This window comes from Canis lupus, chromosome 18 (assembly GCF_011100685.1).
Source record: "Canis lupus familiaris isolate Mischka breed German Shepherd chromosome 18, alternate assembly UU_Cfam_GSD_1.0, whole genome shotgun sequence".
NCBI lineage: Eukaryota > Metazoa > Chordata > Mammalia > Carnivora > Canidae > Canis > Canis lupus.
Genome location: NC_049239.1, coordinates 40,446,302 through 40,465,950, shown reverse-complemented (window position 1 = coordinate 40,465,950; position 19,649 = coordinate 40,446,302). Strand labels below are relative to the sequence as shown.

The following is a 19,649-nucleotide window of genomic DNA, read 5'->3' as shown; positions in this document are numbered from 1 at the left end:
TATCATTACATCTTTGTCCTTTACAAGGAGGACATGTGTTATTTGCATTCCAAGGCATGTGTAGAGTGGGGTGGGGTGTAGGTGCTAGCAAGAATAGAAGCCAGAAAAGAAGTAAAGGGAAAAAAAACAGCTTTTTCTCTTATGAGGTCCTTTCAGTTTTCCTGTCTCAATTTCACCATCAGCAAACTAGAGCAGAGCCAAGTTAAGTTGTCAAATATCTTGTAAATACCCAGATAAGGGCTCTTTGGTTTCATTATTTTGCAAATAATTTTTATGTCTTTAACTTTCCCTTAACTCTTAGCATTCACAATTATTTTATGTGCTTACATAAATGATACAAAAATGTATTTAAGGCACATACCGGAACTCAGTGATTTTTTTTTTTTTTGCCCCCATGAATAAACATTCAATAAAAATTAACTTTTTAGAAAATATTTTTTTCTTTACCCAGATGCTATGATGGTGCTTGAGTAAAGAGATAAAAATGATTAAACTTAGAGTGTTCATTAGCATACAATGAAGGGAATGATTTAGGAAACAGTCATGGGTTCAACAATGTTCCCAAGCACACCATGGAGTGTGAACCAAGTTTAACAAATCCTGGAGGGAAGAAAAGCCTCTGGGGGAAGTGAATGAATCTTGAATTTCAGTGATAGAATCCAGCCACACTGGTTACCTTTAAATTCCGCAGATTACTAGGTCCTGTCTCCCTCAGCACTCTCTAATTGCTGAACCATTTGCATAGAATGCTTTTTCAATCTACCTAAATCTCTCAGCTAGTCCTTATTTTATCTTAGATTCCAGATTAATTGTCTGCATTTGTAAGAAGTATTTTTTAACTTCTGTGTTTTTTGGGGGAGTGTGGGGGAGGCAAATAAATGCTCAGAGACTGAGTTTGTCTTTGCTAGCAATTTATGTAACAGAAGTTCACTGTAGAAATGTCACTAGCCTATAGCACACACAATAAGGTCTCTTCACAAACCAATAAAGGAATAACATACTCCAATCAATAATAGATGAATCACATTATTGCTCCAGGTAGGGGGAGATGAAAGGAATGAAGTCCAAATTTAGTTGAAGTGGAACTTTATAAGAGTTGATGCTCAGGAAAGACAGCTTTGCCAATATGTCCAGCTGCCAGTGCAAAAGTAAAAGTCCCTTATTGCTAGAAAGAATTACTGGAGAATGACAGATTAAGTGTTGATGAGCAGGATGATCTTCATAGGCTGCTACCTGGCTATCTGTTATCACCACTGCCCCTAGAAGAGTCACCTTTACCAGGCAGTAGCTACTTGTTCCAAAATCATTGGAGAGCTAATTAAAACAAACAAAACAACAACAACAAAAACAACTTATTTCATTCTTCCATCAAAACACATTACTCTTTATTTTTTTAAAGATTTTATTTATTTATTTTAGAAAAAGAGACAGCATGCTTAGGGAGAAGGTCAGAGGGAGAGAAATGCAAACAGATACCCTGTGGAGCATGGAGCCCAATGTGGGGCTCAATTTCACCAACCTAAGATCATGACCTGAACCAAAGCCAAGAGTGAGAAGTCTAACCAACCAAGCCACCCAGGGGCCCCCAGCTCTACTCTTACAGACAAAATTATTTTCTCATAAACAAGTCAATTTGAAGTCATCTCAAACAACAATTTCCTTCACTATATTTGAACAGTGTACTTTGGGGTCATAGTGTCTAGTTTTGTTTGTTTTACATATGAGTAATTATAGTTCATTATAAGTAATTCAGTATTACTTAATTAAAATTATAATTTGCATTAGGTGATAAGATATATTAGTAAATAAATTGCCAGAGTCACCATGAAATTCAAAGCTCATAAAGGTACTTAGAAAAACTTAATAACACTTAGAAAAGTCAATTCATGCACAAATGAAAAATTGAAGAAACAAAAATTTGGCAAACTAGGAGTCTAGAAATTTTCCACAAATAGAGAGTACCACATATAAATTCAAGACATAAAATGAACCATGGAGTATTTAGGGAATGACACATTTTGGCATGGCTGGGACACGGTATAAATACTTGTTGAATCACACCATAGTATTCAAAACAATTTTGATTTCCATGAATTATAGTGTAAGATTGGGAGAAAAAATACATACATACATGTTTTCAATGAAACCACTTTTTATTTTTAAGTTTTTTCAGGGCCTCTTTCACATCCTTGTTCCGTAGGCTATAAATCAGAGGGTTTAGCATGGGAATCACAAGGGAGTAAAACAATGAAATAATTTTGTCTTGATCAAGGGAGTAGGAAGAGCTTGGCCGGAAATATATAAAGAGCAGAGTTCCCTGGAAAATTGCAACAGCAGTTAAGTGGGAGGTGCAGGTGGAGAAAGCTTTGAACCTCCCCTCAGCAGAGTTGATCTTTCTCACCGCTAGGATAATATAGCAGTAAGACACAAAAAGCCCTGAAAGAGTAATCAGTTCGATGAAGCCAAAAATGGTGAATATCACTAACTCATTAACTTGTGTGTCTGAGCAAGATAACAAGAGGAGAGGTGGGACATCACAGAAGAAATGGTTAATCACATTCGACTCACAGAAACATAACCGGAATGTTAATATTGTATTTACTGAAGCATCCATAATTCCCACCAAGTAAACCCCAGCCATCAGCAGGGAGCACATTCTGCTGGACATGCTGACTGTATAGAGCAAGGGGTGGCTAATGGCTTTGTACCGATCAAAGGCCATCACTGCCAGCAGTAGACACTCAGAATCTACAAAGGTACAGAACACCAACCATTGCATAGCACAGCTGTAGAAGGGAATTGACTTGTTCTTGGCAATGAAGCCTACCAGCATCCTGGGGCCGACTGCTGTAGAATAGCAGACTTCACTGAAGGAGAGATGGCTCAGGAAGAAATACATGGGTGTGTGAAGCTGGGAGTCCATCCTAATTAAAATGATCATCCCGAGGTTTGCAACAAGAATGATGAGATAGACAATTAGAAATGTGATAAATAGAGTCACTTTAACTCCAGGCTTATTGCTAATTCCCACGAGAAGGAATTCATTCACGGAAGAGCAATTTTTTCCATCCATTCTTCTTGATTTTTCTAAAATGCTACAGAAATGATCAAGAAATGGTATATCAAGGTTTTAACTCTTCTCGACACTCAGGAAATCATCATCTGTAAATCAAAAAGAATTTATATCAGCATATTCTATTCTTTATATTCTTAATTTTCAGACAGTAGTCAAGACAAATTTCATTGTTATGTTGCTGACAAAAGTTAAAAAAAGTATTTGGTATAGAATTTAGAGGAAGTTTGATTCCGAATTTGGAGACGTCCTTAAGGTATATGATCTGTGTTCACCTGCAGTGCTTTTATTTCAATGGTCGATCATGAATGAAAGCTTATTACAGGTCAGATATAATATTAAAGCAACACTTACATTAAACACAAAATTGGAAATTGCATTCTTATATTTTAAAAATAAATATAAAATTGAGCATAAAATGTTTATGTTCACTGACTTCTTCAAGAATCATGATTTGTTTAAGCCTCTGTATTAAATTTGGGAACAATGAATATATCTTTGATTTAAGAATAATGAATATGTTTGTGATTGTTCCCATTCACATTGTTTTTTGTATTTATTGAGACATTAGATATATTTTAATAAACTTGTCTCTAGTAGTATGTTACTACTTTGCTATGTTTTTATTACTTAACATGCAGGAGTGATCTGGTGCCAAAGAGTGTTTCTTTTGACCAGTAAAAAAAGAATACTAAAACCAAGTGGAAAACAATATTGAACACATACATTTCCATCTCTTTGGATTTTAGACCTGACTTGTTTATTAAAAATGAAGACAGGAACAAGAGTAATAAATATATCTTTTATAGGCTTCCAAGTGTGTATGCATGCACCTTTCTGTTGATATGTGAAAACTGGCATATGGGTGATGATCTGATTTTTTTTAGATTTAAATAAATATGATTTGTGGTTTGTATGGGTTGAATTTACACAAATTAGTGTTTGTGTTGTGATACCTCAACCATTACTGGGAAAAAATAAAAATAAAGTCAGTGTTTTTCTTTTTAATTTTGATTAGGATAGAAGTAAGTAAAAACAGTTCATTTGCTAATCAAAATGAATTTGACTCACCCTGCTTAAATGGGAAACACCTTCTTTTCTGCCATCAGATTGCAGACTATGAACCAATGAAAATAAGTAAAAAATCATTTTTAATTTTGTAAATATTCAACTCCTCATTTTTCCAAATATAAGCATTTTTTTCTTGATTCTTTAAATTTAGTGCCTCAGAAACCTACCTGGGAAGGGCAAATCATTCTGTGCTTGCCCCTAGCAGCTGAACAATACAGACACATGCATTTTATTTTTACTCCATGTCATTTGGGACTGAAATCTCTCAAGCCTCTGCCCTCACACTTCTATATATACAAATGTTATTAATTAGATTTCTAGTTCTGTGTTTTCCCCCATGAATGTTGCAACAATTTCAGCAAAGAATGAATTTAATTTTTTGCACTTGCACAGAATGGACCATCTTTGGGACTATAAAATGATCTTTATAGTATGATTCTTTGCTACACTGAGTCTATACCATCTTCCTCCAGTCAGATCAGAGCTTCAAAGAAACTCTAATAGATCTTCTACTCAGTTACATTATCTGTTAATTATTCTCTATTCTGTTAAATGTATTACATTAATAAGTTTATGAAATAAAATGATTATTTTCCTGTTAATTATTTCTTTTTCTTATTTTTATCCTGTTTCTTTTATTTCTGAGCAAACTCCTTCACCTTCCCATTTACAAATAGAAAAATTTTTCAATGGTTATATTAAATACATTTTTTCATTATGTGTGATTCCATTTCTCCAACCATGTCACCTGATTGGATTTCAATTATTTTATGACTATCACAGCCATTTGTGCATAGCATACTTTTTCTTGCATTATCTTTATTTTATTCAGATATGTGTCTACATTGTAAGCTCTTTAGTAAGAATAGCTGCATGAGAAATTTCTGTATATCCTGCAGCCCTAGCACCAGCACTGGTACAAATAATTGAATCTTTGTTCTTATTTTAGGTAGATAGGTTGTAGGTGACAGACAAATAGTTGAAATAAAGAGGTTTTTAGTTGCAAACGGTTTCAACTAATATAGATCATATATACATGTGTGTATAGAAAAGTGTTTAAGAAAAAACAAGGTTCTATTTGTTTCTTAAAAGTTTTGTTTGTTTTTACTTTACTTATTGAAATTTTTACAAAGTTTAGAAGTATTGGAGTGTAATTTTGTGTTTTTTTCCAAATCCCTTCCAACAGTTATGATGTAATGCTCAATGATCCCTGAACCTTTTCCTGACCTCTTGGTCCCTGGCACCACTGATATCCATCAGCAGTAACCAAAGCTAATCAATCATTCACACCAGCCTGACTGATACAAACTTCCATTTACCTTTCCTTTCTGTAATGTGAAATTCAAGTATATTTTCAACCAGTGCATTTTGTTCCGTGTATGCTTGTAAGGAATAAGAAAAAATTCATTCACACGTACTTATGTATTTAATTTGAATATATGAAAAGCTAATGACAAAAGAATGGGAAAATGAAAATTTTCAAGGTTCTACTACTAACTGATGGTAACTGTGTCTAATTAAAGATGATTTAAAATTCTGACATATCTCCCATGGACATACAATGTCTTCCCCCCCCCCCCCCCCCCCCCCCGGTTACATTGAGCTGGCCTTTGACTGCTTGGATGAATACAGTATGGAAAAAATACTTACCTTTCTGGGATTAGTTTTCAAGAGGTATATACTCTTTACAAACATAATTATTTTAACAAAGTTAGTAGTGATCAAAACTAGAAATGAGGAGATGCTCATGAATAGGGTCATAAATAAATGGATTAAGATAGCTCCATTAAATGGAACATGATATAATCATTAAAAGGAATATATGAGAGTCTTTTATATAGGTGGAGAAAGATTTGCAAAAGATTACAGTTAATTGGGATATTTAACATGCAATGAATTATATATACACTATTTCCTGAAAAGCAAGTAATGATCATATATTAACTAATGAATGAGCACAATGAAAAACTAAGAAAAGATAAAGAATAAGCTGTTATCATGGGTCATGGGATTTTTGAGCTGTACATTAGAAAAAAAAAGATGTAGCATACTAGAGATGAATGTGTGGAATAGAGTAGTGAGGGGAAAGATCATCTACTAAGAAAATAAAATTTAAAAACTTTAAAAAATTATATGTGTATGTATGTGTGTGTTTTGTGTGCATGTCTTTTCATTTATGTATTTCCTTGAGGATATTATTTCCTAGTTTTACTGAGATACAATTGACATGTCACATTGTACAGGTTTCTTCCGCTTTTTGAAAGTGTGTGTTACACTACATTTTTACAGAAGATCTACATTTATACTTGCTTTTGCTAACTTCCTGATGTGTAGGAGTCACTCAACTAATTTCTTGATCTCTTTCAGAAGGAATTTTGCCATGTGAGCTACTCATTTGGTGTGTTCGTGGAAAGAGAGGTATTGGAGTCTCCTATGTTGCCATATTTAAAGACTTTCCCTTGGCCCTGGTAATACTGCCTTTGGAAACAGCTAATTTCTATCAGTCCCTGGGGATATGTGAGAAGGATATGGTGTAGAATGACTCAGAAGGGAAGAGAATGATGAGGATTGAAGTAGACAAGCAAGAATACAGAAAGCCTTTTGATGTGGTGTCCCTTATTTATGTAAAGTACTGAGATAGTCATTATAGGCCATCTGCCCCAGCTTCTGTTTGAGTCACGATTCCCTAAAAAATATTTTCCATAATGTGTTATTCAATTTCACAAATTCAGAGAGAGGAGGCCCATGATTAATTGAATCAGTAAATTCTACTTTTGTAATTTCTTTGGTAGGGCTTAAAAATTCCCATATTTTTAGTTTAAAAACCACTGGATCTGATAAAACAGCCAATGCATAAATCAATCAATTTTTAGATGCCATGATATATAGCTGTCCTAAGGCAGAGAGATGAGTTAATCTTATTACAGGTTTACACGGTCTTAATTAGTAGTAATCCACTGACATCCCATCTTCTTGGACAATATATTTCAAACAATGTTTTCTACCATGCTGACGCTGATAATACCTTCAAAAGAGTAGGTATTAATTGGAAAAAGATCATACAGGTGAAAACCCTAACAGCCTTTTGTAATAATAATAATAATAATAATAATAATAATAATGATGAAATTCTTCATAGGTTTTTCCAGCGTGGTACCTCGTGAAAAATCAGAGTATCCCACAAATGCTCCTTTTAAAACCAGAGACTCTTCTTGGACTTTACATCCATTTTGAAATGTTTTCACACAAAGGCATTTTGCAATAGCACCTGGAAAATCTAGGTAGTAGTTTTCATATATCATTTCTTTCATTTCTTTAAACTATCACATATTTCTATGTTAGCTCATATATTCCAACTGGTTATTAACAACCTCCTCGTACAGATGCAGACATTGCATATGGAATCTCAAAGACACTAGGTTTTTCTGGCTGCAAAGCCCTTGCTCTTAATAGACTCCTGATGACAGCATCATGAAATAAGTTCCTTTTAGCAAATAATTCTTTTGGCTAATCTTATAAAAGGCTAAAGTGTGTTTACCATTAAGTTTCATTTGAAAATGAATAAAACCTCCTAACTCTGGGAAAAGAATAGGGGGTAGTGGAAGGTGAGGTGGGCCGGGGATGGTGTGACTGGGTGACAAGCACCGAGGGGGGCACTGGACGGGATGGTCACTGGGTGTTATACTATATGTTGGCAAATCAAACTCCAATAAAAAAAATACAAAAAAAGAGAAATAAAAAAAACTAAATAAATAAAACCAGGGAGGACAGGTTTTCAGGATTCTCAGCATCTGGGAACTCCTCTAAGTATGCTCTCTAATGCAGCAAGATTTCAGTCTGTGTGATGAATGAATGAGAGGGCAGCCTAGACGGAGGGTCACCAGATGGAGCCATGGTCTATGTTATATATTATAATTGAACTCTTGAACCTCACCGACATTAGTGTGAAGAGAAAGTAATGTGGAAAGTGGCAGCACTGCACAATTCCAGAGACTAAATAGAAAATAAGACAATCGGTGGCCCCTGAAATTGTGCACCATTGCAACCCCAGGAGAAACTCTCTGTACTGGCCATGTTCTGAGTGACACTTACAATATGCCAATCAAGACAATACGCCTGGCATCACAGATTGTTCTATATTCATTGATGATCTACTGTTGATAGATATTTCCCGATAATATATAATAATCATGTACATCCCCTGTATTTTCTGAGTCTTACTGTAGTTAATTTTATTGCTACTAAACCGGTAAATACAAAATTTGAGGAGGGAAGAAAGTAAGTTGTGTTAGGCATAGACTAGTTTCTGTTCTTGAGTACTCCGGGCACTTTCCTGTTTATTCAGAAACTTCACCTGGAGGTTAGCAGAGGCACAGGGTTTCTTTCTTTTTTTTTTTTTTTTTTTTCTCTTTTATTACTGTGTTGCTTTTGTCCTTTGCTTTCTATAAAGCTGGAACAATCCTCAACAAAATTAATACATTTTTAAGTTTGGGAAAAGTGGTTCTTAGTGACAGTTTTTGATGCCTTCATATATTTCTTTGTCATTCTTTGTGTGATGGTCTCAATACTAAGATACCAAAAGTATTCCTGTGGGAGATTTTGTGGAGGCAAGGCGGAATCATGCAACCAATTGCTACTAATTGTTCACCTGTTAAACTCAAGAAACTGATGCATTTGTGTTCCTCAAGACATTTTCTATCATTGTTTACTTCTTTGATCCATATTTGGAGGATGTGGAATTGTCCTTGGTCCTTTCGTCTGATTCCTTTCAAATTAATTGTTCCCTCAGGGGATTTCCCTGTCTAGAGGGGTGTGAAAATTCCTCAGGTTCCATTTTGTTCAACCAGAACCTAAGTTTAGCCTCTCAAGCAGGGCTTTCTCCTCAAGACCATTCAGTCTACTTCTTCCCATGATTTACACCTGAGCTTATGTGACAACATTATTACTGCAAGTTAGAAAACCTAATTTAATTCTCAATGGATGTCAATTTTCATTAAGAATAAAGTTATAAATAATTGAAAAAATAATGTTTTTAGGATAAATTCTATACATCAGTTAAAAGCAAGTGAGGAAAAATTATCTCTAACTACAGGTTTGTGGATAACCATGGTGATACTAAAGCAATACCAAGTAGGTGACCATCCACCCAGAAGATCATATTCTTTCAAAGTAGTTATCTGTCCCTGAAACATTGAGTATCATGACAGAGTGTTCCTGACATGATGCTGGTAATAAAGTACACTAAGTTTCAATTGTCTGCATTTTTTATAATCTGGAGGGGAGTCATAATATACTACATTTAAGTATTCATTTTTATTCCTTGAATATCAAGAAAGTTGGATATCCATTTTAGAAGTTTCTACGAAATTTTGAATTTGCATAATTGTCCACTAAAATGGGTCATATTTACAAATATGTGACCTTCTGAAATATACATTACCAGGCTTTAATTTTAGGAAGAGGAAGCCCACAATCAATCGAATCAGTTCATTCTATTTTTTAGAATTCCATTTCTAGGGTTTAAAAGTTCTATTTCTTATTTCAAGCTCACTAGATCTGATAAACTATACAGTATGTGGATCAAATTAGTCTTTAGATGCTGTAAAATATGGCTGCCATAAGGGAAAAAGGTTGGTTAATCGAATTACATATTAAAATTCTCTAAGTTGTTTGTTTGTTTGTTTTTAATGATTTTATTTAATTATTTGAGAGAGAAGCATGGAGAAGCATGAGCAAGGGGGAGGCAGAGGGAGAGGCAGAAGCAGACTCCCCACTGAGGTGGAAGTCCTATGCAGGACCTACCTCAGGACACTGGGATCATGACCTGAGCCAAAGGCAGATACTGACTGAGACACCCAGGTGCCCCTAAAATCCTCTAAGTTTTAACAGCAATCCACAACCTTTCTATTTTTCTTGGACTTTTATATTTAAGGCAATGTTTTCTTCCATGCTGCTGATCATAAGAAACAATTTCAAAAATGTATATGTTCCTTGAGAAAAAAAATGTACACATAGAAACCTTTAAAGCATTTTATTTAAAAAAAAAGTAAATTTCTTTACAGTTTTTTTTTTTTTTTTCCCAGCATGATTCCTAGTGACAGGTCACACTCTTCAACAAATGCTGTCTTAAGGAGCAGAGGAGCTGTTTCTTCCACTCTGAAAGGTTTCTGCCCAAAAATAATTAAAAACAGCAGCTACAAAATCTAAGAAATTCAGTGGCTTTTAGCTTCTACAATTGTAATGGGTAATTAAGAGTGTCCTTGGGTCTGATATGATTTTTCAAACCTAAGAATATTTCCATGTTATTTCAACAACTTGCCTTTTGCTTCAATCATTAGAAACTAGAGCAGAGAGAGATGAAATAGACAAATTTCAAGAACATACACACATGAATACTCTTTACCTCTAGTTTAATTAATATGTAGGTCTTTATTGATCCATTACCTTAGTATCCACAACCATTTTATGTACTTTCTTAAAAGTTATAATATATATGACTATATAATGCATTATGATACATAATATACATACATGTAACATATATAATGTATTATATATACACTATAATGTATATATAATGTATTATATATACACTATAATGTATATATAATGTGTGTGTGTGTGTGTGTGTGTATATATATATATATATATATATATATATATATATATACTGGCCACATACCATATAGTCATATAATTGTGTTAATAAGTTCTAATAAACACCCAAAAATGTTATCTGGTGTTTTAAATTTCTTATTTATTTGTTTTTCCATTTTGTGTCCTAGAGTATATACAGGTACTTTGGATAATGGGACTGTAATGCTCTATCCTTGAAATACAATGCTCCCAATTTCATATAAGAAACAGTGAGTTAATAAATAGAATTATATTAAAACTGTTTTTAAAGGAGATGTTTAAGATCTGAGACTCAGTATCTCTAGCCAATGAAGCTTTTCTTTTACACTAGATTTAGATATTTTCTTTGGATAAAGCCCCCTGTCTTTACTTCATATTGAGTTTGAGATTTGTGAATTATTTGGTGCCTTGTTAAGTATTGTTGGTTACTTTGAATAGATTATAAGATTCATTAATATGAACACTACTAGGTGTACTATGAAATTTAAAGCACTTAAATACCCAAGTTCACTTAGTAAGCACACAGTACATCTAAATGTAATAAATTCATGTTTGAGGGATGCCTGGGGGACCAGTGGTTGAGCATCTGCCTTCAGCTCAGGTGGTAATCCCAGGGTCCTGGGATGAAGTCCCTCATTGGGCTCCCTGCCGGGAGCCTGCTTTTCCCTCTGTCTATGTCTCTGCCTCTGTGAGTGTGTGTGTGTGTGTGTATCATGAATAAATAAATAAAATAAAATAAAATAAATTAATGTTTGAATGAACAAATGAACACATAAAAATCTGGCAAAATTAGAAAGGTCAGAAGAGTTTTACACAAAGATGGAGTACCATATATAAACTCTAGACACCTAATAAAGTATGTTATATTTAGGGAACTGTAAAATTTTTGTGACAGAGCATTAAAACAAACTCATTTTGTTAAATTAAGGTTTTGAGACAACTTTCTTTCTCTTGTGCGATGCAGTATAATTTTACAAAACAACAACCATGATGCCTGTGTGTGTGGTATAAATATTTAAAACCACTTTTTAATTTTCAGTTTTTTCAGCGCTTCTTTCACATCCTTGTTCCGTAGGCTATAAATCAGTGGGTTTAATGTGGGAATCACAAGGGTGTAAAACAATGAGGTCATTTTATCTTGATCAAGGGAGTAGGAAGAGCTTGGCCGAAAATACATGAAGAGCATAGTTCCCTGGAAAATTGCAACAGCAGTTAAGTGGGAGGTGCAGGTGGAGAAAGCTTTGAACCTCCCTTCAGCAGAGCGGATCTTCAAGACTGATAGGGTTATATAACAATAAGAGATAAGAACTCCAGAAATGGTACTCAGTTCAATGAAGCCAAAAAAGATGAATAATGCCAACTCATTGATCTCTGTATCTGAGCATGAAAGGAGGTAGAGTGGAGGTAAATCACAGAAGAAATGATTAATCTCATTTGATCCACAAAAGCATAAGCGGAATGTTAATGTTGTATGTATCAGAGCATCTGCCATTCCCAGCAAGTAAACTCCAGCCATGAGCAGGGAGCACACTCTGTTGGACATGTTGACTGTGTAGAGCAACGGGTTGCCAATGGCCTTGTACCGATCAAAGGCCATCACTGCCAGAAGTAGACACTCAGAATCAGCAAACATACAGAAGATCAAGAATTGAAGGGCACACCCAAAGAAGGGGATTGATTTGTTTTTAGCTAAAAGGTCTACCAACATTTTGGGCCCAACCGCTGTAGAATAGCAGAGGTCACAGAAAGAGAGTTGACTAAGGAAAAAGTACATTGGTGTGTGAAGCTGGGAATCTATTATAATTAAAATAATCATTCCAAGATTTGCAAACAGATTAATGAGATAAACAACAAGAAACGTTGCAAATAGGGTCACTTTCATTCCAGGGTTATTGGTAATTCCCAAGAAAATGAATTCTGTCAAGGATGAGCAATTTCCTTTATCCATTCTTGTATATTCTTGTCTCAAATTTTGAGAAAATGATCAAGAAAGTGATAGATGCACATATAACTCTTCTGACCACCACAAAATATCTGTAAAGCAGAACACAATTTCTTTTTGAGATTGTCTTTTATACTCATAAAATTACTCGGTCAATAGTTACTCTTTAAAGAAGCACTACTATCTAATGTGGCAATAACAGAAAATATCTATGGTAGGTGGTTGAGGAACTTTGATCTAAATCTAGCTGTCGGGATCCCTGGGTGGCGCAGTGGTTTGGCGGCCTGCCTTTGGCCCAGGGCGTGATCCTGGAGACCCGGGATCGAGTCCCACATCGGGCTCCCGGTGTATGGAGCCTGCTTCTCCCTCTGCCTATGTCTCTGCCTCTCTCTCTCTCTCTCTCTCTGTGACTATCATAAATAAAAATTTAAAAAAAATCTAGGTGTCATTTATGAGGTCTGTGACTTTCTATAAGCTCTTTGATTTCCCTGGCCATTATCTTCCTTATGTCAAGGAAGATATTTGGATGAGCTAATAGATCATTACAGCTTCAAAATTATATGGAAGAAACACCAATGTTAGAGCACGATGCAAGATGTAGGACTAAGCATTTTGTACACTTGAAAATGTTCCATGAACACACAAAAAAAAGAGTAATTATTATATCCTTTCAATAGCATGATTTGTTTAAAAGATTTTTTTTCTTTTAGTTTTAGAAACAATGACCATATTACACACTAATAATAATGAAAATAATTATGTTACTGATTCTGGTCTGAGTTGACTTTAGCTTTTGCTGAGACATGAAATAAGCATTATTGACCTTTCTCTGGAAATGTATTATTGCTTTGCCACGGTACTCACGACCTATTTGTGGAGTGGTCTGGTGCTGAAGAAGGAGTCTTTTCACCAAAGAAATGTGCTAAAAAAACCCAAAAAAACAAAAAACAAAACAAACAAACAAAAAAGTGAAAACAACAGAATGTAACACACACATTTGCATCTCCTGGATTTTGAATGGACCTCTATAATATAAAATGGAAATAAGATAATGGCTGAGTCAGCTAAGTGTTTGACTCTTGACTTTGTCTGAGGTCATGATCTCAGGGTCGTTGCAGTCCCACATAGGTCTCCATGCTCAGCATGGAGTCCACTTCAGAGTCTCTCCCTCTGTCCTCATCTGTCCCTCCACACCAACCCTGTTCTCTGTCTCTCGAAAAAACAAAAAACAAAACAACAACAACAAAAAAAAAAACCCAAAAAACCAAAAAACAAAAGGGAAAAGGAATTAAGATGAAGTACATCAAATGCTTCTGAATGATAACGGTTTGTGTATGTATGAATGTGACATATATTTTCATGTGTATATGTCTCTGCTGTACCTGAGAATAGAAAATGGACAATGGACTTGTTCTTTAGACTGAAGTGAATATGGCATGTGGTTCACATGAAAATGCATTTGTGTATATTACTATTTGTAAGGTTGTACCTACATTATTTTTTAAAGAAAGCAAAACAAAACAAAACAAACAACAACAACAACAACAACAACAAAAAACCCACTTAGATTCACGTATATAATTACCCAGTGATGAAAGGAATAGAAGCCTGGTTGGTTCCTGTAAATCAACATCAAAGTAAAATAACCAAAAGATTATATTGCGAATACTAAGTTCAGATAGATCTTTTCAGTTTTGAAAAGAAAATATATTTGGTCATTAAATTATGGAGTTTCTTTAATTGAGTAAGCAGGAAAAAGATGCTTTTAGAAAAACACAAACCTTTTTTCCCCCTACACAGTAAGGATTTTTCCTTATATTCTATAAGTTGGAACCTTGAAGCCTACCTGAGATGAGCAGGTCTTTGGTGGCTATACAATAGGCAGCTGGCATTTTATTTTAGCAGATGCTTTGGGGACTTAAATCTCTGAAGCTACTGCCCTTAGGCTTTGATGTTACACAAACATGTCATTAATTATATTTCTGGTTCTGTGTAACCTCTGTGAATTCAGAAACAACTTTAGCAAGGGCTGAGCTTTAACATTTCACTACTGTCACCAAATCGATCTATGCCAGAAAGAAAACTTCAAATTATTATTATTATTTTCAAATATTTTATTTATTTATTTGACAGAGAAAGAGAGAGGGAGAGAGAGAGAGAGAGAGAGAGAGCACAGGCAAGGGGAACTGGAGAGGGAAAATCAGGCCCAGCTGAGCAGGGAGGAACCCAGCACCCTGAGCCAAAGGCAAATGCTTAACCGACTAAGCCACACAAGCACCGCACCCCCAAATTATTTTTATAGTATGCTTCAGCTTCTCCATATTTATATCATTCTCCTCTAGTCAAAGAGAAAATCTGATGAAACCCAAGTCGACCCCTCTTTAATCATTTCTAGCACCTTTGGATTGTACATTTAGTTTCTTCTGTATTTGAAACATTCTCCTTCACATCCGATTTAGGTATGTTACTACAATTCCCTAATACTTTATTTTTTTATTAAAGTGTCATTGAGTGCTGTAAAACTTACTCTTTCAGAGTATATAGTTTTTTTTGTTTTTTGTTTTTTTTGGTATTTAACATATTTTCAAGGTTGTTGAGCCATTACTACAGTCTAATCCCAGGGACCAATAACCAATTTTCTAATCTGCACACTGCCTGCTCTGCACATCCCATAGAAACTGCATTATATGGCATTTGTTAAGTGGGATGAAACTTCTTTCCTCCAGCCCAATGATTATAAAGTTCATCCATGATTATGCTTGCATCAGAATTCTTTTTTTTAAAATATTTTATTTATTTATTCATGAGACACACACACACAAACACACACACACACAGAGAGAGAGAGAGAGAGAGCACAAAAGACTGAGAGAGAGAGAGAGAGAGAGAGAGGCACAGACACAGGCAGAAGGAGAAGCAGGCTCCATGCAGGGAGCCGGATGTGGGACTTGATCCCGAGTCTCCAGGATCATGCCCTGGGCTGAAGGTGGCGCTAAACTGCTGAGCCACCCAGGCTGCCTTTGTGCCAGAATTCTGTTTCATTTTACGGCTGAATAATATTTCAGTTTCTGGATATAATACTTTTGGCTGATTCATTCTTCAGTTGCATGAACATTTGGGTTGTTTCTGCCTTTTGGCTATGTGAACAAACGTGCTAAAAGCATTCTTGTCAATTATGCCTTGCTTGCCAGGCTGCTGCTCATGAGGGAGCATATCTTCTTCCCACCCCCCATCACACATCATCCAGCATCTCGTTGACTTTAAGATTCCATCACCTTTTCTATACCTAGTATATCCTTTACTGAATTATGTTCCCTTTGTTCATATAAAAAATATATAAGAATATATAAAATCTACTACATTTGAGACACTTCAGGAATAAGACCAACTTTTATATTTTGTGTTCTCTAAGCTTCCTAGTACAAGATTTGCAAAAGTAACTGCTCTGGGATGCCTCGGTGGCTCAGCGGTTGGGCGCCTGCCTTTGGCTTGGGTCGTGATCCCGGGATCTGGGATTGAGTTCTGCATCAGGCTCCCTGTGAGGACCTGCTTCTCCCTCTGCCTATATCTCTGCCTCTCTCTCTCAGTCTGTGTCTCTCATGAATAAATAAATAAATCTTTAAAAAGTAACTGCACTAAATATTCATTACTGAGTCTTTTTAGCTATTTAAAATGAAAGATGATATGCAAAGAATAGTAATATATTGGATTTGGGGATTTTTCTATTAATATAACTCATATATCTACCTAGATGCTGGTAATTCTAAAAAGGCAGAGGAAAAGAGGTAGCCCCCGTCTTATTATTCCTAATGAAAAAATTTGCTTCCTATCCTCACAATTTTAGGGGCTGTTGGCCTTTATTTAAAAAAAAAAAAAAAGTAGAGATGCCTACCTGGCTCAGTGGTTGAGACTTTAGCTCAGGGCATGAACCCAATCCTGGGATCAAGTCTTTCATCTGCCTCCCTGTGAGGAGCCTGCTTCTCCCTCTGTCTATCTCTCTGCCTCTCTCTGTGTGTCTCAAATAAATAAATAAATAGATATAAATAATAAATAAATAAATAAATAAATAAATAAATAAATAAATATTAAAAAAAAATCTTAAACAGGGAACAGAAAGTGGCTCCAATGAACTAACACCAAGACTGCATCTGGTCACTTGGACCTTATGCTACTTAGTCAACAGACAAACAGTAGTTTCTCTACCATTTGAGGGTGATTGTTCTTAAAATAAGGGGAACAGGTGATTATTACTATACAGTTAGGGTAATGAGGTGTGTTTCTGGAGTGTAAGAGAGCCTCTGGGGGTACCTCTGAGAAGTCCCATGCCTGGTATTAAAAAGAGGATGGAAGGATGCCTGGGTGGCTCAGCGGTTCAGCATCTGCCTTCAGCTCAGGGCGGGATCCCCGGATCCAGGATCGAGTCCCATATTGGGCTCCTCTCTCTCTCTCTCTCTCTCTCTCTCTCTCTCTCTTTCTGTCTCTCATGAATAAATAAATAAAATCTTTAAAAAAAATGAAAAGAGGATGGAAAACTTAAAGAGACCCAGATAAAATGATCTAGAAATGATACCTATATTGAGGGATAAAGCTTTGGGCCACTTCACAAGACAAAAAAAAAAAAAAAAAAAGACAACTGGGATGCTTCTTAAAATTAAAGGGGATACAGCAGAGGCTGTGGAGGAAAGGGAATTCTATGTACCAGCTATGATCATGTGGCCTGTGGAGAAAACAAGACTGTAGAAGTTAAAATGTTGCTTTTCCTTTGTTGTGATATAAATATATTGACTAATATTTCTTTCTCTCCTGTTCCCCTGATTCCTAACATAAGATACAGTGAGAAGGTTTAAACTTTTATCTCAACTTTTTGCAAGTTACAGAGTATCAAAGATGTGTGACTTAGCCTGAAGGACCCTAGACCACTGCACAAGGATAAATTGGCATAAATACTTTACATTGCATCTTTTTTCTTTACATTGTATGCATGCATCTGTTAGCAAAAGTAAGCATACTTTTGCTGTTGTCTTATTTGAAAGTTGATTTTGTTTTCAAGATGCCTCTGAATGGCATGTTGAAAAAAGGGGTGGATTATTTGAGAACCTGCTGCCAATGTGGTTGTGGCTGAGAGCTGCATTTCCCAAATCTTCCCAGCTTGGTTTCGATTTAGCATTATTAAAAAGAGAAATTTGCATGAGGTTTGGGCATAAATCGCCTCCTTCCTTAATGTTTATAGTGTTTTTGCTTCTATTATCAAAATGCAGCTTCAATAATACAGGCCACACTGCTTCAACACAAACCACAGAGGAAGGCCCAGTTAAGTGGGTGGCTTCGGAAAGTTCTGACCATGCTGGAGCTAAAATAAAAATTCAGGCCGTGGAGGCAACCATACAGTCTTGGGAATTTAGCAGGTGCCTGTACTCTCCAGGGATGAAATATAGGATGCTCCCGGTGGGAAAAGCAGTGTGGGCCATCTAGAAAGCTTTGCAAGTAATAGCAGCCCTGTGGACCTTGAAAAAATTACAATACCCTATAATTTTATATGTGTCTTCACTTGGAAATGGCTATATTTTCTCATAAATAGTGTAATATTTGGTGCCATGATTATTGAGCATCAAAGGCAGTGCTGTTGCAAAACTAAGAGTTTCATAAGCAGCTGGATATGTAATATTGCACCACATACACTCCGCCTAATAGATATTTGTGTAATTTTAGAGCTTAGCAAACATGAAAAGCTGTAGATAATTACTCATCTGATACGGCTTTGTGTGATTTTCTATAATCTCAGACAAGTAAATCTTGCTAAGAAATATAAACTTAATATTGGAGTACTTTGGTGAGTGTGTAGCTGTGAGTGACTCTTCCCTTCTTAGCAAATGAAATAATCAAAATGTTCAGGAGAAACACTATTGGTCAGAAATCCAAAGACAAGATTCCTGCAGGAATTTAAAACTGACAGTGATTCACACTGTGTCTTTTGTGGATTTTTGCAACATTTAAACATACTTTGTAAACGTTGATATTTCCAGGTCAAAGCTTATAAATATTTATTATCATAGAGAAAAAATAATATAGTAATAAAAATAATGTACAGTAGAAAATTTTAATTATGGAAATACACTTTGCAGGTACATGCCTCTCATTTCAGTTCTCAAATGTGCCCCCAGGTCATGTGGGTTGATCTCTGCTTGAGGATACAGGTGATATATTGTGGGGCTGATTCTGTGTCTGAGATGCCAGAGAAAGATGTTCCATCCCTCTAGTAATACTTTGGTACTTAAGATAAAAATATAGACAGGAAGGCAAATAGTCTTCCTTGAAATTGATCTATATTCTTCAAGGTGCTACTTAGACAAAGTTTCCAAATTACTTTGGAGTAGATTGGGAAGAGAAGGTTAGCATCATATTATTAAACTGAGGTTAAGAAAATGGATTTATTTTGTATTATTGCTTCCAAGACATTCCATGACATTCCATAACCATCTAATTGTACAATGTACATTTCAATTAATGTGAGCTATTACACAAATATATGTACTTAACATCTATCAAGGGCTTAAAATGGTGCAGGTATTTTTTACAGCATAGTACTATTCACGTTCTCATCTGTAAATCTACCATGTGAATGAGATACACTACACAGGAACAGACATATGCACACCGCTACACACTTTTCTGAGGTATTTACTATATCCCTTAGGACAACATGAAAAAACACATTTTAGCATTAACTTCAAGCAAATAATCTTTCAATAGTAATCTTATTATTTAGCAGCAATTTTGAAACTTTTAAATGCTTTCTTAAATTGTGAATTTGGCTGTATGAAAAATGAGTGTTTGATAACATCCATTGTGTATCTGCTGGTGGGAATGTCACAAATTCCATTTAGAGTTTGTAACTGGGGATTTAGATGAATCCCAGAACCTTATAGC

At 35.4% G+C, this 19,649-nt stretch overlaps 2 protein-coding genes across 2 annotated transcripts; both read right to left on the bottom strand.

Moving 5' to 3' along the window:
- Positions 1-2,137: 2,137 nt before the first annotated feature.
- Positions 2,138-3,073, bottom strand: OR5W7 (olfactory receptor family 5 subfamily W member 7). Its single transcript, NM_001389208.1, is given in 1 exon segment — positions 2,138-3,073. A coding segment is annotated over 1 exon segment (936 nt).
- An 8,722-nt stretch (positions 3,074-11,795) lies between these two features.
- OR5W2B (olfactory receptor family 5 subfamily W member 2B) lies at positions 11,796-12,728 on the bottom strand. Its single transcript, NM_001389008.1, is given in 1 exon segment — positions 11,796-12,728. A coding segment is annotated over 1 exon segment (933 nt).
- Between the last annotated feature and the right edge of the window lie 6,921 nt (positions 12,729-19,649).